This window comes from Cetorhinus maximus, chromosome 5 (assembly GCF_964194155.1).
Source record: "Cetorhinus maximus chromosome 5, sCetMax3.hap1.1, whole genome shotgun sequence".
In the NCBI taxonomy this organism is placed as follows: Eukaryota; Metazoa; Chordata; class Chondrichthyes; order Lamniformes; family Cetorhinidae; genus Cetorhinus; species Cetorhinus maximus.
The window spans coordinates 127,478,025-127,504,668 of NC_135883.1; the positions used below are offsets into that span (position 1 = coordinate 127,478,025).

The following is a 26,644-nucleotide window of genomic DNA, read 5'->3' on the forward strand; positions in this document are numbered from 1 at the left end:
ATCGGTTGACAGTCGATGTTTTGCTGCAGTAGAGGAGGGTGGTCAACATAATGGTCTTATAAGCCAGCACCTTTGTTGACTTTCAACGGTCCCTGTTGTCAAAGACACATTGATGCAGCTTGAACAAGGCAGCGCTGGCACAGTTGACTTCATGTTGGACTTCCTCATTAATGGCAGTCCCTTAGAAGAGGTGGCTGCCAAGATAAGGGAAGCACTGCACATACTCCAGAGCCACCCCATCTATGTGGATGGTGCAGGGGATGCTCATCTGGCCCAAGGAAGGTTGGTGAAGGACCTTTGTCTTGGCAATGTTTAAGGACAGGCCAAGTCGCTTAAATGAGGTACTGAAGAGGTCAAGCGTCCTTTACATGTCCTGTACAGAGTGAGCCATCACACGGCAGTCATCCGCAAATTGAAGGTCGTGGTTGTCCAAGGTGGTGAGTTTTGTTTTTGCCCGGAAACAACCAAAGTCGAAGAGCTTCCCATCCAGACAATATTGAAAGCTGACACCAGGTGGTAGCTCATCTCAGATGAGGTGGATGATGATGGTCAGGTAAATGGTGAACAAGGTGGAGGCAATCAATGGTAACCCCCAAATGTTGATGGGGGGGATTGAGCGATGGTAATGCCAATGAATGTCAAGGGGAGATGGCTGGATTCTCTATTGTTGGAGATGGTCATTGCCTGGCACTTGTGTGACTTGAATGTTACTTGTCACTTATCAGCCCAAGCCTGAATTTTGTTCAGGTCTCGCTGCATATGTGCATGGACTGCTTCAGTATCTGAAGAGTCATGAATGGTACTGAACATTGTGCAATCATCGGCGAACATCCCCACTTCTGACCTTATAATTTTCATTGACGAAGCAGGTGAAGATGATTGGGCCTAGGACACTCCCCTGAGGAACTCCTGCAGTGATGTCCTGGGACTGAGATGATTGACTTTCAAAAACCACAACCATCTTCCTTTGTGCTAGGTGTGACTCTAACCAGTGGAGAGTTTTCCCCCTGATTCCCATTGACTCCAGTTTTGCTAGGGCTCCTTGGTGCCACACTCTGTCAAATGCTGCCTTGATGTCAAGGGCAAGACACCCTCACCAACTCTTGAGTTCAGCTCTTTCGTCCATCTTTGAATTAAGGGCTGTAATGAGGAGAGGTGCTGTGTAGCCCTGGCAGAACACAAACCAAGTGCCAGTGAGCAGATTATTGCTGAGTAAGTGCTGTTTGATAGCACTGTTGATGCCCCCATCCATCACTTTGCTGATGACCAAGAGTAGACGGATTGGGTGGTAATTGGCTGGGCTGGATTTGTCCTGCTCTTTGTGGACAGGACATATCTGGACGGTTTTCCACATTGCCGGGTAGATGCCAGCACTGTAGCTGTGCTGGAATATTACCTACTGTAAATGCCTTTTTGGCGATTTGTGATGTACAATTCATGGCAGTGAGAAAATCTACAAAATGCAGATTTGAGAAGTCATTCTCACCTCACCTCTGGAGTTCAGCTCTTTTGTCCATGTTTGAATCAAGGCTATAATGAGGTCAGGAGCTGAGTGGTTCTGGCGGAACCCAAATTGAACGTAAGTAAGCAGGTTATTGCTAGGCATGTGCCGCTTGATAGCACTGTTGATGACTACTTCCATCACTTTACTGATGATCGAGAGTAGATTGATGGGGCAGTAATTGGTCGGATTGTATTTGTCCTGCTTTTTGTATACAGGATATATGTGGCAGTTTTCCACATTGCCAGCTAGATGCCAGTGCTGCAGCTGTACTGGAACAGATTGGCTAAGGGCGTGGCAAGTTTTGGAGCACTACCCTTCAGTACTATTGCCGGAATATTGTCAGGGCCCATAGCTTTTGCAGTATCCAATGCCTTCACCCGTTTCTTGATATCACATGGAGTGAATCGAATTGGCTGAAGACTGGCATCTATGATTCTGGAGACCTCCAAGGAGGCCGAGATAGATCATCCACCTGGCACTTCTGACTGAAGATTGTTGCAAGTGCTTCAGCCTTATCAATGCAAAAGATGTGCTGGGCTCCCCGATCATTGAGGATGGGGATATTTGTGGAGCCTCCTTCAGTTGTTTTAGGTATGCCTGGTCCTGCTCCTGGCATGCCCTCCTGCATTCTTCATTGAGCCAGGGTTGATCCTCTGGCTTGGTGATAATGGTAGAGTGGGACATATGGCAGACCATGAGGTTACAGATTGAGGTTGAATACAATTCTGCTGCTGAAGTTTCTACATCTACACTTTTTAATCTCTCATCAATTAAGAAATACCCTGCACATCTGTTCCTCCTACCAAAGTGGATAACCTCATATTTTTCCGCATTATATTACATCTGCCATGTTCTTGCCCACTAACTAAGTCTGTCCAAATCCCCTTAAAGTCACTTTGCATCTTCCTCACATACCCACCTAGCCTTGTATCACCTGTGAACTTGGAAATATTATATTTGCTTCCCACATCCAAATCATTGATATATATATTGTGAACAGCTGGGGCCCAAGTACTGATCCTTACAGTATCTCACTAGTCACAGACTGCCAATGCTAGAATGACCCGTTTACTCCTACTCTCTGTTTTCTGCTTGTTAATCAATCCTTAATCCGTGCCTGTATATTACCTCCTATCCTATGTGCTTTAATTTTGCTAACCAACCTCTTGTGGGGGACTAATGAAAAGGAAGCGTGAGCACATTTAAACAGATGCTAGAAGTGACTAAACGTATCTCCCTAATTGTGTACAAACTGAGAGGTTCTACCAATTGGAAAAAAATGAACAGGCTAGGGCTCCTTCCTCTTCTAGCAATGGTAAAGCTGAAGGGTCACCTGATAAGAGTCCTTGAAGATTATGAAAGGGTTTAATAGAGTAGATGAAGGGATATTTCCACTTGTGGGTAAGGCCAGCATTATGAGCCAGAAATATAAGATAGGTTCAGAAAATTTAGGAGAAACTTATTTAGCCAAAAATTGGCTGTACTGTGAAAGTTGTTACAACAAGAAATAGTTGAAGTGAATAGCATGGACGCATTGAAGGGAAAACCAGATAAAGATGAGGGAGAAGAAAATATGCTGATCGAGTTAGATGAAGAGGGGTAGGAGAAGGCTCACGCCATGATCAGCACCTGCAAAGACCAATTGAGTCAAATGGCCTGTTTTTGTGTTGCTCAAACTCACTATGCATTGGATTCTCAGAATTATTTGCCATATTCCTCAATTGCTTATTTTACATAAGTTGCCTTTATTTTCTGATTCTGATTTCTATTGTCTTTATTGTTCTGTTGATAAAAATAATTCTGCTACAATGCCTAAATTATCATTCTTTTTGCTAAGATTATTGAGTTGGTGTCGCTATTCTTAATGGTGAAAGAAGAGCATAAATTACTGTCAACATGTTGAAGTGTACTTTTGTAGATTTCAGTGAACACAAGTGTAATGATTGTTGGCAGCAAAGGAATATTAGAACTAAACTTAAAAAATAAACACTGCTGCCATACATTGAAGGTTGCAGTAGGTTGATTCACCAATCGCGTTATGAGGATTTTTTTTTTTAATGCATCTTGTTTTGAGCAGAATGGCATGATGTGTTCTCATTGCATGGTATGTGTAGGTCTTGTTACCTGAGCTCTGGAACCATAGAGGTAGCTATATTTTTCCATTTCTAGAAAAAGAAGTTGCATTTTCGTAGTACAAAAACAGAATTACCTGGAAAAACTCAGCAGGTCTGGCAGCATCGGTGGAGAAGAAAAGAGTCGACGTTTCGGGTCCACGCGACCCTTCAACAGAACTGAAGTATAGTTAGGAGAGCGGTGAAATATAAGCTGGTTTAAGGTGGGCAGACTATAGCTCCTCACACCCCGCTTCCTGTAAGGACTCCATCCCATTCTCTCAGTTCCTTCGCCTCCGTCGCATCTGTTCTGATGACGCTACCTTCAAAAACAGTTCCTCTGACATGTCCTCCTTCTTTCTTAACCGAGGTTTTCCACCCACGATCGTTGACAGGGCCCTCAACCGTGTCCGGCCCATCTCCCGCGCATCCACCCTCATGCCTTCTCCTCCCTCCCAGAAACATGATAGGGTCCCCTTGTCATCACTTATCACCCCACCAGCCTCCGCATTCAAAGGATCATCCTCCGCCATTTCCACCAACTCCAGCATGATGCCACCACCAAACACATCTTCCCTTCGCCCCCCTTGGCGGCATTCCGTAGGGATCGTTCCCTCTGGGACACCCTGGTCCACTCCTCCATCACGCCCTACTCCTCAACCCCTACCTATGGCACCTCCCCATGCCCACGCAGAAGATGCAACACCTGCCCCTTCACTTCCTCTCTCCTCACCGTCCAAGGGCCCAAACACTCCTTTCAAGTGAAGCAGCATTTCACTTGCATTTCCCCTAACTTAGTCTACTGCATTCGTTGCTCCCAATGCGGTCTCCTCTACATTGGAGAGACCAAACGCAAACTGGGCGACCGCTTTGCAGAACACCTGCGGTCTGTCCGCAAGAAAGACCCAAACCTCCCTGTCGCTTGCCATTTCAACACTCCACCCTGCTCTCTTGCCCACATGTCTGTCCTTGGCTTGCTGCATTGTTCCAGTGAAGCCCAACGCAAACTGGAGGAACAGCACCTCATCTTCCGACTAGGCACTTTACAGTCTTCTGGGCTGAATATTGAATTCAACAACTTTAGATCTTAAACTCCCCCTCCCCCCATCCCCACCCCGTTTCCTCCCCCTCCCCTTTTTTTTTTGTTTTCAATAATTTATATAGATTTTTCTTTTCCCACCTGTTTCCATTATTTTTAAATCTACAACTAATACCTTGTCAATCTTTCCACCCCACCCCCACTAGAGCTGTACCTTGAGTGTCCTGCCATCCATTCTTAATTGGCACTTTTCTTAGATAATATCACCACCTTCAACACCTCTTTGATCCTTTTGTCTGTGACATCTTTTGATTATCTGCTCCTATCACTGCTTGCTTGTCCCTACAACCACCCCACCCTCAACTTCTCTCCCCCCGCCCCCCACCTTAAACCAGCTTATATTTCACCCCTCTCCTAACTATACTTCAGTTCTGTTGAAGGGTCGTGTGGACCCGAAACGTCGACTCATTTCTTCTCCACCGATGCTGCCAGACCTGCTGAGTTTTTCCAGGTAATTCTGTTTTTGTTTTGGATTTCCAGCATCCGCAGTAGTTTTTTGTTTTTATCTCTGCATTTTCGTAGTGTTTTTCATAGCTTAAAGATGTTCAATGCAATTTACAGCTAACTTTTGAATTAAAGTAAGTAATGTTACATAGGCAAACACAGAAGCTAATTTGTATTACAGCAAGATCCAATAAACAGCAAATTACCAGATAAAAAATTTGGTGGTCTTTGAGGGAAGAATGTTGACCAGATCGCAGAAAAACCCCTTGCTCTCAATTTTTATCATGGGATTATTTTATCCACTTAAACATGCAGACGAGGACTTGGTTTAATGTCTCATTTAAAAGATGGCATCTCTGACAATGTTGCACTCTACTGAAGTCTTAGCCTAGATTACCTGCTTAAGCCTGAAGTTAAACACAACCTGTTGACTCAGTGACAGAAGTGCTATTAACTAAGCCAGGCTGGCACCAACTGAGCCAAGCTCACAACCTTATTTCTTATAATCTTTGCCCCTTGATAAAAATCAAATTGTTCTATGATCCAGAGTCTCCTGCAGATACTCAGATGTTGAGCCAAAAAAGACAAAAGAATCCTAAACCTTAACCTACCAGTGATCAGGAATTAATTACTTAATACAAACAGTAAAGTACCTCAAATGCTGGAAATCTGAAATAAAAAACGTCACTAATCTGAAACATTAACTCCATTATTTCGCCACTGATGCAACCTGACCTGGTGATTACTTCTAGCTTCTAATTCATAATCTGGTTCAAGTTTGCACTCTTAGAACATTTTAAATTTTTCTCTGACCCTTGAATTTCTTGTTGTTGCATTCAGCATCTGCAGCAGTGCTAATTTCTAAGTCTTTCTCTCATTATGGGTCTGAACATCCTTGGAGGTGGCAGTCAGTGTCAAATTACCACTCCATGCCCAATTTCTTACCTTAATTTATTTTCAATGCTCTCTTGCCCGACCTTCTGACTCAGGCCGGGTAAAATCCAAGCAGTGCAGCACCTGGGGCCCTGCGTCAAGGTCCAGCAGAGCCAAAATGAAGGAAGCCAGGGCCCGTTTTTTACGGCACAAGCTGCCATAAACCAGGTAAATTTAAAGGTCCTTGACAAGCCAGGGTGAAGGCGTCTAAGGTAAGTAGATAGGATTTGGGGGTGATGGGAGGTCGAGCGGTCAGAAGTTGCAGGGTGTCAGGCCTGTGTTGGTGGGGTGTTGGGAGGGGAAGGGGGGTGGCTGGGCCAGGGGTGTGGGGTTGGGGTGGATCGGGCTGAGGGATGGGTAGGGTGTCGGGGAGGTGGGGGAGGAGCCCCGTATGGGTCGGGAAATCCCTTGAGGTGGGGGGGGTTGTTGGGTTGGGTTGGGGCAGACCCTTGGAGGGTTGTGGAGGATCCTTGGTTGGTGGGGTGGAAGGTTGGGGTGGGAGAGACCCCTTTGAGGAGGTGTAGTCGGGTGGTTGTGAGAGTCCCCTTGGAGGGTCAGTTCGGGTCTGTGCAATAGTTACCCAGAATTTAAAAGTAGTTTTAATTATTCAAACTTTTTCTGCGTAACTATTGGTGTAACCTAGTCGGAACCATCTGAAATTTGTGATTTAAATCGTGTTTTCAGATGGTCTCCAGTGAAGGTCGATTGCCCAGGGGAAGTTTGCACTTCTAGGCAATTGCCATGCAAACCTTACCTGGGAACTTCTGCTTCTGAAAGGGATTCCCCAGCACATCTTTGGGGTACCCCCCACCAAGATGCTGGGGAGCTCAGATGTTACAGCCCTATTGTTAGCATTTTTCTTCACCTTTCTCTCTTTATCGGCTTTCTCTTTATTTCATCTTAATAATGTAATTGTTTTAGTTTATGTTTAATACTTTTATTTATTTTGCACACTCCAAAATATGTTCTTAAAAAGGTTTCAATGTAACTTATAATCTTAAGTTGTTTAATTTTTCCTCAATTATAATGATTCTCAGTCCATTCATTTAAGCCGTTTTCACATGTTATTTTCATTAGCTGTACGATATCTGTGTCGCTTACTATTAATAAATTATGTTAAGGACTTAGGAGCTGGAGTAGGCCATTCAGGCCTTCGAGTTGGGCCAGAATTCCAAAGAGTGGCAATCACAGTCGGGCTGCCACTTCATTCCTTTTCACTTACCTCAGTCGGGGGCTGAAAGTTTCTTACCCAACCTTCTGACTCGGGCCTGCCAAGAAATGTGCTGCATACTGACTCCTGGGATTCTTTTTTCCAGTATAGCAGTGTCAGGGGAAGTGACGCCATGCCTTTTTTACGGCAGCATCTGGCGTAACCAGTAAGTGTAAAGGTCCCAGCCATTTCAGAAGCCAGGGCAAGGTAAGTGGTTGATGGGCCTGGGGTGGGGGTGGGTGGTGGTGAGGTAGGGTAGGATGGGTCGGGTGGGGATAGGATGGGTTGCGGGGGGTTTGGGTGGACCGTTGATGGGGGGGTGTCGGCCGTGAGGGTAGTCAGTGTTAGGGCGTGGTCAGTTCAGTGGTGGTGAGAGGTAGTTGGGGGGAGGCAGTGGGGAGGGAGGGTGGTCAGGGGTCTAGTGGGGGATCGCAGCAGGGGTGGATCACTAGTATAGTAACCCAGAAATTAGAAGTGGTTTTAATTCTTCTCATGTTTCCTGGGTAACTATTCTGCCAAGAGAGTCAAACCATCCGAAGTCTCCAATTTAAATCAGTGTTTCAGACGGTTCCCAGTGCAGGGTAATTGCCTATTGGAAGTTTAAACTTCCAGTTTCCATTATCTTGCTGATCAGTTCAGGCTTTGATAGTTCTGAGAAGAATAAGTTAATGGATTCTTAGGATAAAAATAATGGTAATATCTATTCAAGTCAAATCTTCAGCTTTGTTTATGTCTTCACCATATCTCACGGATTTTCTTAGTCATGGGGAGCAGTTTAGGAACCAAATTATGTTTCATGGTAAGATGAGCAGGCCACTTGCTCACTCCTTAGAGATGTAAAAGTGACTTACCCATAATGACTTATCTATCACATTCTGGTGTCTGCCAATCAGCTCCTCACAATAATAAGACTGACCAGGAAGTAGTGTCAGGTCTCACCATTCAATCATGCTAAATGTTAATAATTGATGTGAAATACTATGCTATTTTTAAACATAAAAATCTTGCTGTAAACCTGAATTCTGAATCCTTTAAACCTGAAACCTGACAGCTGCTTTCTATAATAGTCATATTTATCTCTCAAGATACATTTCCAGAGCTCATGCATTGGAAGCAGGAGAGGTTCTAGTTTCCTTACAAAAGAAAAGTTGAATAGTGTTGAAACATAACCTGGAAATTTGCCAACCTATATTGACATACGAAGACATACAAACAAGGAGCTGGAGTAGGCCATTCGGCCCCTTGAGACTGCTCCGCCATTTAATAAGATCATGGCTGATGTGATAGTAACCTCAAATCTGCATCCCGCCTACCTCCGATAACCTATCATCCCCTTGCCTATCAAGAATCTATCTACCTCCAAATATTCCAAGACTGCTTCCACCACCTTTTCAGGAAGAAAGTTCCAAAGACTCACGACCCTCTGAGAGAAAAGATTTTACCTCATCTCCGTTTTAAATGGGCAACCCCTTATTTTTAAACAGTGACCCCTAGTTCTGGCTTCTCCCACAAGAGGAAACATCCTCTCCACATTCACATATATTTTCTGTCATCTGCTCTCACACAATGAAAGATGGTCCATGTTTTTTCAGTCTAGCTCCACTCGCCCTAGCAAACGAAGCAGATCAAAACATTAATTCTGTTCCGATTTCTTTCATTGTTCTACAAATAGATCTTTTGTCTCAAAAATATTTTTAAAACTGAGTAGGCCCAGAAGGAAATTTCATGTTTCTGTGCATCATATATCCCATTAAAATTCTCTCTGCTTAATCCTCCCACGTAGTGAATTAAGTCTACTTGGTTATCAGGCTTCAAATTTAACCTTTCCAAAAATAAAAATTCTAAAGCTTTCATTCCCACCCGCAATAAAGTTTTGTGACTTAACCAAATATATCATTATATTCTAGACTGAGAAGCTGGCATTCCTCCTAATTTTCCCTGCCCCCTCCACCCCCAGTCAGCCAGAAATAAGTTAAAGTTCCACTGTTAAGAATTAACTGATTCTATTTTGTGACTTTTTCTTATGAAAGCTCAAATCAAATGGATAAATTGAGACCGTAAATGGACATTGCAGACCTTAATCAGAGTAACAAATTCCTAGCAAGTAGTCCAAATGTTGTCAAAATCATGTTCTTGAATTTCAAAATACAAACAATAGGTTGTTTCATGTTCGTTGCAACTAATTATAGATAACTATTTCCAGTTAAAATACTGTAAAACTGATGTAATTTGAACAATTGCCACTTTGGCACAAGATTTATACAGGCAGTAACTTGACTGGTTACCCAGGCCCACTGTTACTTCAATTTGCTGCTGCCTGTTTATATCTTCATGATATTTTACATGGCAGTTGCTGTTAGCGAAGGATGAAAATCATGTGGCAACCTCCACAAGATGTTCTGAGTGAACTGGGCAAGCAACCAGCCAGACTGAAGTATTGTGAAATGAACAGCGCTAAGTCTTGAATCGAAGAAGTGTGAGTTAGAATAGTGAATTCAATGGTAAAACAGACACAGATAGCGAAAGGAAAGATTAGATTAAGAGAGAGCAAAAAGATGAAGAAAAAGTTTTTAAAAAATTTAATCCCCATCAGCAATCAAAACCTGAAGGAATGAGACTCCACACTTTTCATAGTACAATTTCAGTTCCAGAGGGGTTGATTTGAAGTGATTAACATTTAATCGTGTGACTAAAAGGGTATTGATATTGATTTTATTTGACAACTTTCTGAGGCAAGTTTACTTCCCATCTACAGTGCAAGTACAGGAACTTCCCACTGTTTAATGCATTTGACTGACGAGCCAAATATATAGATACTGTTTTTGCAAAACAAGCAGTGGAGCTGTACATCTGTGATAGCAGCTTCTCAAGGGAAATTAGGGACGGGCAATAAATGCTGGCCTACCCAGCGACACCAATATCCCGTGAAAGGGTAAAAAGACAAAATTAATGGTCCTTTACTTAAATGCACGTAGTATTCGGAACAAAATAAATCAATTAACAGCACAAATAAAGGTTAATGAGTATGATCTTATAGTCATTATGGAGACGTGATTACAAGGAGATCAAAGCTAGGAACTAAATTTTCAGGGGTATGTGACTTTCGAAAGGACAGACAAGAAAGAAAGGGTGGTGGGGTAGCTTTGTTAGTATGAGTTGGAATAAGTACAATAGCAAGAAAGGATCTTGGATCAGAAGATGTAGAATCCATATGGGTAGAAATAGGAAATAACAAGAAGACATTGGTGGAAATAGTCTATAGGCGCCCTGACAGTAGCTATACTGTAGGACAGAGAATAAATCAGGAGATAATGAGGGCATGTAAACAAGGCAGTACATAATCATGTAGATTGGGAAAATCAAATTGGCAGAGGGAGACACGAGCAAGAATTCATAGAGGGTATTCAGGACACTTTCTCAGAACAATATGTTGTGAATCAACCAGGGATCAGGCTATTTTGGATCTGGTAATGTGTAATGAGGCAGGCTTAATAAATGATCTCAGAGTAAAGGATTCCCTAGGAAACAATGACTATTATATGGTAGAATTTAGCATTCCATTTGAGAGTGAGAACCTTGGGTCGGAAACAACTGTGCTTAGCAGAAAAGACAGTTGATGAATAATGGCAGATGTTTAAGAAAATAGTTCATGACTCTAAACAAAGATATATCCCAGTGAGGAAGAAGGATTCAAGGAAAGGGATAAACCAACCATGGTTAACCAAGGAAGTTAAGGATAGTATCAAATTGAAAGGAAAAACATACAATGTTGCAAAGATTAATGGTAAGCCAGAGGATTGGGAAAGTTTTAAAAAACCAACAAAAGATGACCAAAAAATAATAGAGGGAGAAAATAAACTTTGAGGGTAAACTAGCAAGTAATCTAAAAATGGAGAATAAGAGCTTGTTTAAATATATAAAAAGGAAGAGAGAGGCCAAAGTGAACATAGGCCTCTTAGAGAATGGGGCTGGGGAAATAATAATGGGGAACCAGGAAATGGCAGAGGAGTTGAATAAATACTTTGCAACAGTCTTCATGGTAGAAAACACAAATAGCATTCCAGAAATACTAAATAATCAAGGGACAAAAGCCGGGGGGGGAGGGGGGTGGTGGAAGGAGGAAATAAATACAATAACTATCACTAGAGAAAAAGTACCAGGGAAATTAATGGGGCTTAAGGCCGATATATCTCCTGGTCCCCTGAACCTAGGATATTAAAGGAAGTAGCTACAGAGTTAGTGGATGCACTGGTACTAATCTTCCAAGAACCTTGAGATTCTGGAAAGGTCCCAGAGGATCGGAGAACAGCAAATGTAACACCCTTATTCAAAAAGGGAAGGAGACAAAATACAGGTAACTATAGGCCAGTTAGCCTAACATCTGTGAAAAATGTTGGAGTGTATTATAAAGGATGTAATTGCAGAACATTTAGAAATACATAATCTAATCAAGCAGGGTCAGCATGGCTTCATGAAGGGGAAATCATGCCTAACAAACTTATTAGAATTCTTTGGGGAGGTAACAAGCAGGATAGATAAAGGAGAACGAGTTGATGTAATATATTTGGATTTCCAAAATGCATTCGATAAGGTAGCGCACATAAGGCTACATAATAAGATAAGAGCCCATGGTGTTGTGGGTAGTGTATTAGCATGGATAGAGGATTGGCTAACTAATAGAAGACAGTTGGGATAAGGGGGACATTTCCAGGATGGCAACCTGTAACTAGTGGAGTGCCACAGAGATCAGTACTGGGGCCTCAGTTATTTACAATATATATTAATGACTTAGATGAGGCAAGTGAATGTACTATCGCTAAGTTTGCAAAAATTGGTGGGAAGGCGAATGGTGAGGATGGCACAAGGAGTCTACAGGGGGATATAGCTCGAGTGGGCAAAAACTTGGCAGATGGAATATAATGTGGGAAAATGTGAGATTATGCAGGAAGAATAGAATGTTGTTTAAATGGAGAAAGACTGCAGAAGGCTGCAGCACAGAGGGATTTGGGAGTCCTTGTGCATGAATCCCAAAAAGCAAACATACAAGTTCAACAGGCAATAGGGAAGGCAAATGGAATGTCTGCCTTTATTTCAAAGGGAGTGAAATATAAAAATAGGGAAATCTTGCTAAAGCTATACAAGGCACCAGTTAGACCACACCTAGAATACTGAGAACAATTTTGGTCCCCTTATCTAAGGAAAGATAAGCTGGCACTGGAGGCAGTCCAGAGAAGGTTCACTAGGTTGATCCCAAGTATGGAGGGATTTTCTTATGAGGCGAGGTTCAGTAGGTTGGGCCTGTACTCATTGGAGTTTAGAAGAGAGGCGACCTTCTTGAAACATATAAGATTCTTATGGGGCTTGACAGGGTAGGTGCTGAGAGGTTGCTTCCCCTTGTGGGAGAGTCTAGGACCAGATGGCATAATTTTGGAGTAAGCGGTCACCCATTTAAGACAGATGAGGAGGAATTTCTTCTCTCGGAAGGTAGTGAATCTGTGGAATTCTTTACCGCAGGGGGCTTTAGTGGCTGGGTCGTTAAGTATATTCAAGGCTGAGATAGACAGATTTTTAATCAGTAAAGGAATCAAGGATTATGGGGAGAAGGCAGGAAAGTGGAGTTGAGAATTATCAGATCAGCCATGATCTCATTGAATGGCGGAGCAGACTTGAAGGGCTGAATGACCTACTTCTGCTCCTACGCCTTATGGTCTTATGAAAGAAAAGAATGTTCATTTAATTCCGCACCTGCCCTCGCCTGTAGAATTTACTTAATCACCTTAAACTTACTTAAGTTAAATAAAGGGGAGGATTATTAACCAAACATTATTAGCACACTAGTTTTTGGGATATTGTGTTTATGAAAACATGCAACTCCGTACCCTCATTCTCTCCAGTGAGAATTTCACCTCGTGCATGATGCTGTGTTTCCAGATTTGCCTTTTCCTCCAATATTCCTAAGATGGTTTTCTTCCTTTTAGACCTCTCTCCTGGGAGGGAACCAGTGACCTGTCCCAGGCCTCTGCCAGTGCCATTACAAAATTGGTAATGGGAAAATACATGGGATTAATTCCTTGTCTCTCCCATCCCTTTTTCAATGGGACTGGCAGAGCTAATCTTCTATTAAAATTGACTCAGAAAAGTTTAAAAGCTCATACTTTGGGGGAAAATAAACTCATGTTCTACCACTGTATCACATACAATATTCATTGCCCAGTATATGGACCAATGATGTATCATAACTTCTGGGTGCATTTCTATTAATGCATAACACTTGTGACGCTAAGTTTATGCCTTTAACTTTTCCACTGTACAAAGAGCTCCATCTCATATTGTGAGAATGTTGAAAGTTGATTACTGTGCAGCTGAGATTGAAGTAATTGATTAAAACCTTAGTTTCTTTTTGTTCTCTACTATTACTGTATTGTATTACATCTATCTGTCATTTTTGACTGACCTTTTAGTAAGATTCAACCTGCAGTTTTTTTAAACAAGGTTTGAAGCAATAAACTGTATAAATAAAATGTAGCTTTGGTTCAGTTAGCACTCTCACCTCTGAATCTGAAAGTTGTGGGTTCAAGCCCCATTCCAAGGACTTGAGTAATAATCTAGGCCGACACTTCAGTGCAGTACTGAAGAAGTTTTGCACTGTTGCCATCTTTAGGATGAGACATTAAACTGAGACTCCCTTTGCCCTTTTAGGGAATTTAAAAGATGCCAGAGTAATATTCAAAGAAGAGCAGGAAAGTTCTCCCAGTGCTGTGTCCTGAAAAAATGCCACAAAATAGACTTGTTAGCAAAATTGAAACCCATGGGATTAAGGGGACAGGAATCAGAGTCGACTGATATCAAACTTCAGGACATAGACTGTAAATAAGTAGACATATAGAAAATTAAATTTAAAGCAAAGAGGTGGAAGGAAAAATGAGGAGAGCCAATATAAACTAAATGGTACAATTTTAAAAGGAGGTGCAGGAGAAGAGATACCTGAAGGTTCACATACAGAAATCGTTGGTAGCTTGGCTGTTTAAAAGTGAGAACAGGATTCTTGGTTTTATAAATAAGTGCCATTAAGTACAAAAACAATAGAGCTATGGTAAACCTTTATAAAATATTGATTAGACTTCAGCTGGAGGACTATGGAAGTACATCTTGGAAAGAAGCAGAGATTTACTAGATTGATACAAAAGATGAGGGACTTCAGTAATGTGGAGGGACTAGTGAAGCTGAGATTGTTCTCCTTGGAACAGAGAAGATTAAGAGCAGAAGCAAAACTATGAAGGGTTTTGATATAGTAAATTTTTTTAAAAAACTGTTTTCACTGACCATAGTGTCACTAAAAGGAAGATGCGGATTTAAGGTGATTGGCAAACAAACGAGGGGAGATGAGAATTTTGTTATGCAGCAAATGGTTATGATCAGAAATACCTTCTTGAAAAGGCGGTGGATAGTCACGTTCAAACGGGAGTTGGATATAAATTTGAAAGAGAAAAACACTTCCGGATTCTAAGGGAAGTGCGGAAGAGTGAAACTAATTTGATAGCTCTTTATAAGGGCCTGGCACAAGCCCAATAGGCCAAATTGTGATCCACTGAGCTGTATCGTTTAGACATTTCTCCCTCAAACGATACCTAAAAGCAGATGATCTGGTCATTTATTTCATTGTTGTTTGTGAGAGCTTGATGTACACACATTGGCAGCTGCATTTCCTACATTACAGCAGTGACTACAATTTAAAAACACTTCATTGACAGTAAAGCACTTTGGGACATCTTGAGATTATGAAAGGAGTTGTATAAATGCAAGCCTGGTTTTTTTTCTTGTCTTTAATTTGGCAAATTTGATTTGTATAAAAGTCAAATGCTTGCACATTATTCTTTTCAGAATTATAGAATTGATATTATCACCATAAACTATCTTTTGCATTTGCAGAATGGGAACGGGAAGAGCAGGAAAGAAAAAGAGAGGAGAAAGAAAGGAGAGAGAAAGAAACCAATACAAGAGAGGGTGAGCACCAAAACTTGGAAAAAATAGACGAGAGACGCAAGAAAGATATTCTGTTGGCAAAGATGCGAGAGATTGACGAAGAGGCTAATGGAAGTCCCTTGTTCTCGCCGCACCAAAATACAGAGCACCCATTTTCCACAGAAATGTCGAAAAGCCAAGATTCCCCAGAAAGATTGCAAAAAACCAGCAACTTTCTCAAATCAGTGGAGAATACACCAACAGAGAGTTATGGTCGCAGAAGTACCAGGACCACAGATTTTAGTGATGAGCTGAGCTTTGGTACATATGCACCATCTTTTGGAAAAGGAACTGGGAGGTCTGGACTGATAGATCAGAAGGGCAGTGGCAAAGATGAACAAATGAATGGCCATTATGACTTTCCATTTAAAGATAGAAAGTCCAATTTGATGAATCAGTTATTCGGTTCTGGAGCTGCCACTGGCTTTACCTCCAAGGAAGAGAATTTTGTAATATCTCCTGCTGTAGACAAATCTAAAAGGAATAACAACCCTTTTCCTTGGGAACAAACAAGCGTACCTACAAAGAAAACTGATCATGGTGATTCCAGCTCTAGTGTTGGCATCATAAGTTCCAATCATCACTGTTCCAAGTACACCTCAAATAAGCCAGCAGTAAAAGCAATTGATTCACTAGAGGATGAAATAGAAGAGGTAGTATTGTGAAAAAAAAGTTATACAAATGAATTTACAACCTGCAGCATTCTCATGAAAGATATTATCAAAATTTTCAAATTCACATAACTTAAACAAACCTTTCCAAAATATGAACTACTTCACTGGTTAATTTAGCTATGCTTGTTGCAAGTGGGAGTATAAGACATTCATTCTATCAATACAAAATGTTTGTCTCTTGTTATTTCCAAGTTCCAAAATTAATGATTCATAAAATGCCTAACTGCTTGAAGGTGTGTTATTCCATTTTGACTGTTCATTGTCTTTACTCCCATGCTATTGAATTGCTCACCTAATTTATTTTCAAAATAGTTGCTTCTCCATTATTTTTTTCTTCCTGTCTGGGAAAGTGACATTTGTGTACTACTCTCCCCTTTTTATATTTGTTGTTCAATGTTGGTTTCCAAAGGACTGCTGGATTTGACAGAGATCCAATTAAATCCTCTAATTCTCCTGTTTTACCTGTCACCGAGTGCATGTAGTGTTGGTCTTATCAGCACCTTGATGTTCCTCTTTCAACTTCATAAAAGTGTCAATCAAACAGTCATTCATAAAAAACAGCACAAGTCCTCTTAATATCTCCTAATCTTGTCCAAATAAGCAAATAGGTATTGAAAAACTGCTTCAAAGAAAGAAAAACCTATTACAAACTCATAAAAATGTCAGTCAGAGAAAGCTAACACTCCCCTTCGCAGCTGCGTAAACACTGCCTACAGGACTGAATGCAATACTCAATCTTGGAGCTAAGCCAAGCTTCCCGAATGAGGCCATCTGGCAACTGTTTCAATAAAAGCAGGCTAAACAGATAGTCATACATTATGTTTTTCCAGATTGCCTTGTTGAGTTCCAAGACTGACTAATGCATTCAGCACTGTAGGCAATATTTGATTGACATTTTTATGAGGTTGTAAGAAGAGCACTTTTTATCAAAGGAGATTTTCAAAACCTGTTGCTTATTTTGTCAGTTTCAGGAGCATATCAAAGACTTGCCAGTGTTATTATATGACTCATTGGTTCTGTACATAGTGGATACTGGAAGAGTGGGTATGGAGGATGCATAAGAGAATTTGAAGGGGATATAAGAGGGCATGGAGGATATGAGGGCGCATGGAGGGGTTATGGGAATATGAGAAGGCATTGGGGATATGACAGTGTCTGAGGTTGGGTTGGGGGGTTGAGGGCTAGGATCTAACAACCATGTACAGGACTGGGGCTTTGTTCCAGTGAACTGAGGCGGGCCTTTTGACCAGCCCGACTCGACAGCTGCACGCTGCTGTTGCAGCCTCGGATCTGCTTCTGGGGGTGACATTGTTGACTCACCTGCGACTTTGACTCCTGGAGACCAAAATCTTGTGGACATTTTCCAACTTTTAGAAATCGGGAACACAGCATTGGGAAATGGCCCGATTCATGGTTCTTGAAATCTGGTTCATGATATAATAGGTCCCCACCCCCACTTCTTTGCTGGGGCTGGAAACTGAGTTCAACAGGTCAAAGAAGAAAAAATGTCTTATCTAATATTTTCAGTTGCTGTGTAGGAATAATCAACAAATCAGACGGCCCCAAGATAGCTTGTATGTCTCAGATGTGGCACGCATGGATAGTTTTGACAGTGCATTCTCAAAATGGAATTAACCTCCAATCAGTGTTCTTTGCAGTTGCATATCTGAAGTTCACTGGACAATTTCACAGATCTGAATTAATTCATTTGTATATATAGTATACAATAGGGGGGATTTTTCTGGCTCTGTGTACAATTGGAAAGGATTGCATCATTAATATATTTAGAAGGAAAATAAGTGTGGGTTATTCAACAGGCTTGTGTCTCAACTGACCATTTATTAATATCTGGCATGCTTGGGTGTTCCAGAAAAATCTCCCCCCAATATGCCTTATGAAGTGAATAAAAATTGGGGAAAATGCTTAATGTCAATGTTGCATTCAAAAGAAAAAGTCATTGTTATTTGGACTGGACTGGCAAAACAAACAATAAAGGCCAAGAGCAGAGCAAATTGCAATGTAAATGCATTGACCTCCTTAAAGTGTTTGACTTGCCTTTTGGTTGGATCAATGCATTTGATGAAGTAACTTTTCTAGAGCAATTAAACGTGCATCTGTCATGTGATATGCCATCATTTGAGTAAATGTTTTATGTACAAAAGTGAAAAGGATTTTAACTTGTCCATTAATTTTAAATCATGCTGTGTAGCACTTGCCATCAATGTGGCCAACAGCATAGCAAGCCATAATTGTCTTGAGAGAACTTGCTAGTATTTTTTTATTATTTTAACAAGTGGTATTTTGTTAAAATAACTATTCGCAAATGTGACAATCTAGTAGATTAAATATTAATTTTATTCTTTATTGTAACCGTTGAAAAATAACAGTTCAAAATGGTCTGTTTAACAGCAAAATCATTTTATCTTGTAGGCACTGTTTGATTAGCTCTTAACAGTAGATAGTTTCAAAACTGCTTGTTTGTTAATTATTGCATATATTGCACAATTTCCAAAGAATATGTCAAGTAGTTTTAAATGCTTATTTATTGCCACATTGTATTTTTATACAATTTAAAATCATTTGTTAATCTCTGCTTACTTCAGTATAATGCTACAAGTTATATAATATGATCTTGAAAGTAAATTTTAGTTGTGAATATACTACATAATATTTTTTGCCTGATTTATTGCTCTAGTTGACTTTATTAGATACCGGCAATTTAACATACCCTAAGTACAGAATTACTGTATCTTTGGGTTGGAAGTTGCTGGCAAGTTCAACACTGAAAAGTTTAACATACACAAGATATTTTCATTCTTCCTTCACTTTTGATCAAGAGTCAAATCTCATTACATAGCTGTCTAAGTTACCTCAGTTACTACTGTTACACAGAAATAGATGATAACCTATGGGCTAAAAAGAGTGAGGAAATTAAAATTAGCAGAGAAAAAATATTGGAGAAACTTAAAGGACTAAAACCTGACAAACCCCCAGGACCTGGCGGCCTATACCATGGGGAAATGATGGCATAGCGGCAATGTCATTGGACGATAATCCAGAGGCCCTGGCTGACATTCTGGGTACATGAGTTCCAATCCCACCATGGCAGCTGATGGATTTTAAATTCAATTAATAAATCCGGAATATAAAGCTAGTCTCAGTAATGATGACCATGAAATGATCTTGATTGCCATAAAGACACATCTGGCTCCTTTTAGGGAAGGAAATTTGCCTTCCCTACCTGATCTGGCCTAGAAGTGAGTCCAGACCCACAGCAGTGTGGTTGACTCTTAACTGTCCTCTGAAATGCTCAGGAGGCATAATGGTATTGTCGCTGGATTAGTAACCCAGAGGCCGAGGCTAGTGCTGTTGGGATACTGGTTCAAATTCCACCATGGCAACTGGTGGAATTTAAATTTAATTCATAAATCTGGAATTAAAAGCTAGTCTAATGATGACCACAAATGATTATTGTAAAAACCCATCTGGTTCACTCATGTTCTTTAGGGAAAGGAACCTGCTGTCTTTATCTGGCCTACATGTGACTGCAGACCCACAGCAATATGGTTGACTCTTAGCTGCCCTCTGAAATGGCCCAGCAAGCAGTTCCACCCAGCATTGACCTAGGCACTGGAAACGATAATGGCACACACAGCCCTTTTGATCATGCAAAGTGCCCCTTACTAACATCTGAGGTTTGTGCCAAAATTGAGAAATCTATCCCACAGACTAGTCAAGCAATAGTTTGACATAAATGTACCCATGGAATCATACCTTGCAGACAATGTCCTAAATACCACCATCACCATCCCTGGGTATGTCCTTTTCCAGCGACAGGACAGACCCAGCAGAGGTGGCAGCACAGTGGTATACAGTCAGGAGGAAGTTGCCCTGGGAGTCCTGAACATCAACTCTGGACCCCATGAAGTCTCATGGCATCAGGTTAAACATTGGCAAGGAAACCTCCTGATTATAGTCTATTGTCCCCCTGCCCCACCCCACCACTCCCCCCGCTCAGCTGATGAATCAGTACTCCTTCATGTTGAACACCACTTGGAGGAAGCACTGAGGGTGGCAAGGGCGCAGAATGTACTTTGGGTGGGGGACTTCAATGTCTATTACCAGTTGTGGCTCGTCAGCACTACTACTGAAAGATAGCTGGGTTCTGAAGTACATAGCTGCTAGACTAGGTCTTCGGCAGGTGCTGAGGGAACCAACAAGAGGGAAAAACCTACCTGACTGCATCCTCGCTAATTTACCTGTTGCAAATGCTTCTGTCCATCATAGTATTGGTAGGAGTGACCACTGCACAATCCTTGTGGAGACGAAGTCCTGCCTTCACATTGAGGAAACATTCCATTGTGTTGTGTGGCACTGCCACCATGCTAAATGGGATAAATTTCGAATAGATCTAGCAACTCAAAACTGGGCATCCATGAGGCACAATGGGCCATTAGCAGCAGCAGAATTGTATGCAGCCACAATCTGTAACCTCAGCATATCCCCCACTCTACCATTACCACCAAACCTGGGGATCAACCCTGGTTCAATGAAGAGTGCAGAAGGGTATGCCAGGAGCATAGGCATAACTAAGATGAGGTGTCAACCTGGTGAAGCTACAACACAGGACTACTTGCGTGTCAAAGAGCATAAGCATCAAGTGATGGAGCTAAGTGATTCCACAACCAACAGACCAGATCTAAGCTCTACAGTCCTGCCACATCCAGTCATGAATGGTAGTGGACAATGAAACAACTCACTGGAGGAGGAGGCTCCACAAATATCCCCATCCTCAATGATGGAGTCGTCCAGTACATTGCTACAAAAGATAAGGCTGAAGCATTTGCTACAATCTTCAGCCAGAAATGCCAAGTGGGTGATCCATCTCGGCTCCTCCGGAGGTCCCCAGCATCACATGCCAGTCTTCAGCCAATTCAATTCACTCAAGTGTTGTCAAGAGATGGCTGAAGGCACTGGATGCAGCAAAGGTTATGGGCCCTGACAATATTCTGACAATTGCACCGAAGACTTGCGCCTCAGAACTAGCCACACCTCAAGCCAGGTTGTTCCAGTACAGCTATAATACTGGCATCTATCTGACAATGAGAATTTTTAAAAATTCGTTTATGGGATGTGGACATCGCTGGCTCGGCCAGCATTTATTGCCCATCCCTAATTGCCCTTGAGAAGGTGGTGGTGAGCTGCCACCTTGAATCACTGCAGTCCATGTGGAGATGAATTGCCCAGGTCTGTCCTGTTTTAAAAAAGCTGGACAAATTCAACCCAGTCAATTATTGCCCCATCAGTCTACTCTCGATCATCAGTAAAGTGATGGAATGTGTCATCAACAGTGCCATCAAGCGGCGCTTACTGACGCTCAGTTTGGGTTCCGCCAGGGCCACTCAGCCCCTGGCCTCACTACAGTCTTGGTCCAAACATGAACAAAAGAACTGAACTCAAGAGGTGAGGCGAGAGTGACTGCCCTTCGCACCAAAGCAGCATTTGACATTTGGCATCAAGGAGCCCTAGCAAAACTAAAGTCAATGGCAATCAAGGGGAAAGCTCTCCACTGATTGGAGTCATACCTAGCACGTAAGAAGATAGTGGTCATTGTTGGAGGTCAATCCTCTCATCCCGGGACATCGCCGCAAGAGTTCCTCAAGCCAGTTTCCGGAGCCCAACAACATTCAGCTGTTTCATCAACCATTTCCCCTTGACATTCAATGGCATTATCATTACTGAATCCCCCACCATCAACATCCGGGGGTTACCATTGACAAAAAACTGAACTGGACCAGCCGTATAAATAATCTGGCTACAAAAGCAGGTCAGAAGCTAAGAATTCTGCAGAGAGTAACTCACCTCCTGACTCCTCAAAGCCTGTCCACTATCTACAAGGCACAAGTCAGGAGTGTGATGGAATACTCTCCACTTGCCTGGATAAGTGCAGCTCCAACAACACAAGAAGCTCAACACCATCCAGGACAAAGCAGCCCAGTTGATTGGCACCCCATCCACCACCTTCAACATTCGCTCCCTCCGCCGCTGATGCGGTGGCAGCAGTGTGTATCATCTGCAAGATGCACTGCAGGAACTAACCAAGGCTCCTTAGCACCTTCCAAACCCACAACCTCTACCACCTAAAAGAACAAAAGCAGCAGAAGCATGGGAACACCACCACCTGCAAGTTACACCCCCCCCAGCCAAAGTCTCACACCACCCTGTCTTGGAACTATATCACCATTCCTTCACTGCCACTCAGTCAAAATCCTGGCACTCTCTCCCTAACAGCACTGTGGGTGTTCCAACAACACATGGTTCAAAAAGGCAACACACACCACCATCTTCTCAAGGGCAATTAGGGCTGGGCAATACATGCTGGCCTAGCCAGCAACACCCACGTTCCCTGAAAGAATAAACAAAAAACAACCCTAGGGCTGCAGTGATAGTGGATGCGTCAGCTACGATTTTCCAAAATTCCTTGGGTTCGGGAATGGTCCCATTAGATTAAAAGCTGGCAAATATTACAACGCTTTTCAAGAAAGGTGTGAGAGAGAGAACAATGAACTACAGCCCAGTTAGCTTAACATCAGTTGTTGGGAAAATGCTGGAATCTATTATGAGGAAGTTGTAACAATGCATTTAGAAAAGCAGTGTCTGATTAGGAGGGAAGTCCTGTTTGACAAATTTATTCAAGTTTTTTGAGGATGTAACTAGTAGAGTAGATAAAGGGGGACCAGCAGATGGAATATACCTGGATTTTCAAAAGGCATTCAATAAGATGCCACACAAAAGGTTAATAGGCAAGATAAGGGCTCATGCAGTGGGGGGATAATATATTAGCATGGATAGGGATTGGTTAACGGATAGAACGCCGAGTGTGGATGTAACTGAGGCTTTATCAAGTTGGCAGGCAGTGAATAGTGGAGTACTGCAAGGATCAGTGCTGGGGCCTCAGATATTTACAATTTTGCTGATGATACCAAGCTATGTGGAAAGATAAGTTGTGGGGGTGTCATAGAGGGCAAGATTTTCCCCTCAGTGCACTAAGTGTGATGGAGGGCGTGAAAATCGTTGTTTTACCCATTAGCCACAATGGTGAGTGTTCACACTGTATCATCTGATTCTGCCTCATTAAATATGCACGAATGGGAAACACACTGGAATGCTGGTGGGCAACCTCTGATTTGCCCGCCATGCCGTTAGCTCACCACTTCCTCACTCTGGATGCCATATTTAAAGTGCAGCTGTGCACAGCGTTCTCAATGTCTACAGCCCAGGACTGTTCCACTGGAGACATGGCCCCGAAAGCCAAGAAGGTAGCAGCCCCCAAATTCAATGACACCTCAGTAGAATGTCTTTTGGACGCAGTCGGGGCCCACCGTGATGTCCTCTACCCTGCTCTGGCTGCAGGAGTTCCAGCAAGTTCACCAATCCAGCTTGGGAGACGATGACAGCGGTGGCCAGTGTCAATGCTGCACAAAAGAGGTCAGGCACCCAGTGCAGAAAGAGGATGAATGATCTCATCCGTACTGCCAGGGTAAGTCAACCATCTCATTACTCTCAACTCTCAGACTCACAAGCCCATCACACATTCACTGGCATCTCACTGCCATCTCAAGGGGCATCACCACTCACACTCACATACACCCTCACATCTCCATCTGGGCTTATCCCCTCTCGAGAGGGGATCCTCATACTGTCCATGGCTCCCCTCACCATCCACATATGCAGGCATCCTTATCATCTGCCCTGGTATACGACTTGCTATCACACTCTCCATGTGTCTTTATGCAGGGTAAGATTGCACACAATCGCAGGGACAGGTCCCAGACTGGGTGTCGAGTGTCAGACTCAAGGTCCTCTCTCAGTTTGTAAACCAAACCATTGAGCTGGCTGGAGAAGACATGGACTGTGCCTGCGGCGACGATGAGGTCGGTGGCAAACGCCCACGTGAGGAGACTACACCACCTCATCCCCCAGACAACCATACTGTGAGTGCATTGTCCAGTTTTAGAGTTGCCTGACATGCACTAATTATCTCTCTTTCATAGGAATCTCAGCCAAGCGCCTGAAGGCCTCGACCAGCCAGGCCCTTGGCTCGAGCGCCAACGACACCTTGGATGAGGATCGTGAAGACCTGTCACAGCGTTCACCCATACCCTCCACCAGCACAGACACATACCTTGGTGGGACCTAGATCTAGAGCAAGCCTGGGGTCACAATCTGGTGAGCACAACACAGATTCAGGTCCACAGCAGGAGGAGGCAGGGACATCCGAGGCCGCCGGCACTCGGAGGACTGTTGGAGGCCAGGATTCTTCTGAGTCCGAGTCAGATGACAGGCCTCCAGATTCTGTCCTAAATCAGTTGTTGGAGCTGCAAAGACACTCAAGGAAATATCAGGAAGCGGTGTCAGTTGCATTCCTCAGATTGCAACGGAAGATGGAGGAGTCCATCTGCATTCAGTCTAAGGTGATAGCGCCGGCATGGCAACACACTGTGGTCAACACTGGCAGGTTGGCGGCCACCATGGAGACCTTGGTCCATGACATTGGTCCTGCACTGGTGCAGGAGCTGCACTCCATCGCTGTAGCCATTGGTGGCATCCATCAGCGTTTTCCTACCTTGCCTGCATTCTTGAAAGGTGAAGGTGCAGTGTACAAGGAGAGATGTGTTTATGCAAGGAGAAGGGTCTTATATCATGCAACTCCGTGTGCTCTCTGTCATCTGGCAGGGTTTTCATGTTATGAGCCCATACTTAGAGATCATGTGTGCTCCTGCCTGCCAACCACGTTTGACTTTCCGAGTCTACATCTGCTAAACTCACCAATAAGTGGGAGCACCTTGGCGCCTTAAGATGCCGGAGCTCTGCTCCTCTCAGCCACATTATTGCCCTGGTGCTCAAACCTACAACCTCAATCGTTTATCAACCTATAATTGCCTGTTTTGCGGCCACAAGGCTTTCGTCACAACGTTGGGATGCAGCGCTAAGCATTCTATCGCCCAAACGCTTGCCAAGACATGTGATGTGAATTGCAAATGGTGATTTTTGGCAGTCAACAGAGCCTTTGAGCATGCTCTGGAAGTGCACATCGTAGCTTTAGACAATGTTGAGAGGAGCAATGCGATAGGAGCAAGGATGTACTAAAACAGGACTGTTCATTATTAGTAATGACTTGTCACCTTGAGGACCTCTTGGAATCTGAGCACTTTAGAGTTTGCAAGGGCCAGAGTTGGCCATGAGGGCACAATGTGCGTCTTAAAGAGGAGGCATTTTAATGTTTGGCACGCAAGTGGTTGAATGTCGTCATCCTCAGGTGCTCCACATGCAGAGTAAGATGAGGATAAAAGCGGGTCAGCATCCCTGAGAGTGCCAGATGCTAATGTGATAGTGAAGAAGGTGACACAGGGGATTGGGTCATCTCTGATTAGATGCACACCTGCGGAATGTGCTTGGCTGCCTTGGCCCAAGAGTCACCTTTCAGTTTCACTATTGAGTTTACACAGAATGCGTTGTCCCATTGCTGGAGATGGATCTCCTTGAAGAGTTTTGTCAGATTGAAGGTGTACAGCTTCGAGACCACTGAGGATAGTGGAATAGCTCCCGGCTCTTGTAGGCTGCCATTGTGACTGGGTTGCTGGAGAGATGCTTGAAGAGGCAGCATCTTCTGATGCCTGATTCCGGACTCCCTCCTCCAGTTAGTATCTCATCTCAGCAAGGACACATGCTGCCAAGGGTTCATCATCCTTCAAAGGATCAGGACAATGTGAGCCTAATGTGTAACTATTCACTCTCATATTGAAGGGCATGGGCGAAATGAGAGGAATAGCAAAGCTGGTATTCATGATGGCCCATTAAGGAGGGCTCATGTTCACGAGGATACTCACTGCAACTTGTCATCTTCCTCATGGAATCTGGTGGCTATGAGGGCCTCATGCGCTATGGCCTCTTGCCCTGCAGCCTCAGCTTCCTCGAACTCAACGCCCTCATCTCCTTCGATATGCTCCTCATCGGAGAGACGTGCAGCTCCCCTATGTCGGCATCTGGCAAGTCCTGCCCCTTTGCAGCGCCAGGTTGGGAAGTGCGCAGCAAGCCACGATGATCCATGAGACCCCCTGGAGACTGTACTGGAGTGCTCTGCCAGATCTGTCCAGGCATCTGGTCTGCTCCATCAATGCTTGGGTCACAGCATGAGCTTCGTTGTACCTTCTCTCTGCAGGATTCTGTGGCTGCCACATCAGCCGCGTCTTTTGCTGGTATCCCTCGTCACCAAGGAGCCAACCCTGGATCCTGTATGGTGCCTCGAAGATGTCTGGAATCTGTGATCTGCTTAAGATGTATAAGTCAAGGATGTTTCCTGGGTATCTGGCGTAAACCTGCATGATAAGTTTCTGATGGTCACAGGCCAGCTGGTCATTGAGCGAGTGGAAGCCTTTCCTGTTTGTGTTGGAGCGTCTGTTGCCAGGGAGCTTTTATAGCCACACGAGTGCAGTCATTGGCACCCTGCACCTTGTGGGAATCCAGAAATCGCTGCAAAGCCCAGTGCTCTAGTGTCCTGGCTTGCTTGATCTCTGTTGAAGTTGATGCCATTGTGGGCCTTGACAAAAAGAGCATCTATCACCTCATGTATGCGTTTGTGAGTGG

The 26,644-nt window shown here is 43.2% G+C and overlaps 1 protein-coding gene across 1 annotated transcript in view; it reads left to right on the plus strand.

The window, feature by feature from the left end:
- Positions 1–18,655, plus strand: part of lca5 (lebercilin LCA5) — a 121,526-nt gene extending 102,871 nt beyond the window's left edge. Inside the window, exon 8 of the mRNA XM_078542471.1 lies at positions 15,231–18,655. Coding sequence (XP_078398597.1) covers positions 15,231–15,988 — 758 coding nt within the window. The 3' untranslated portion in view covers positions 15,989–18,655. The remainder of the gene's footprint in view (positions 1–15,230) is intronic.
- Positions 18,656–26,644: the final 7,989 nt, after the last annotated feature.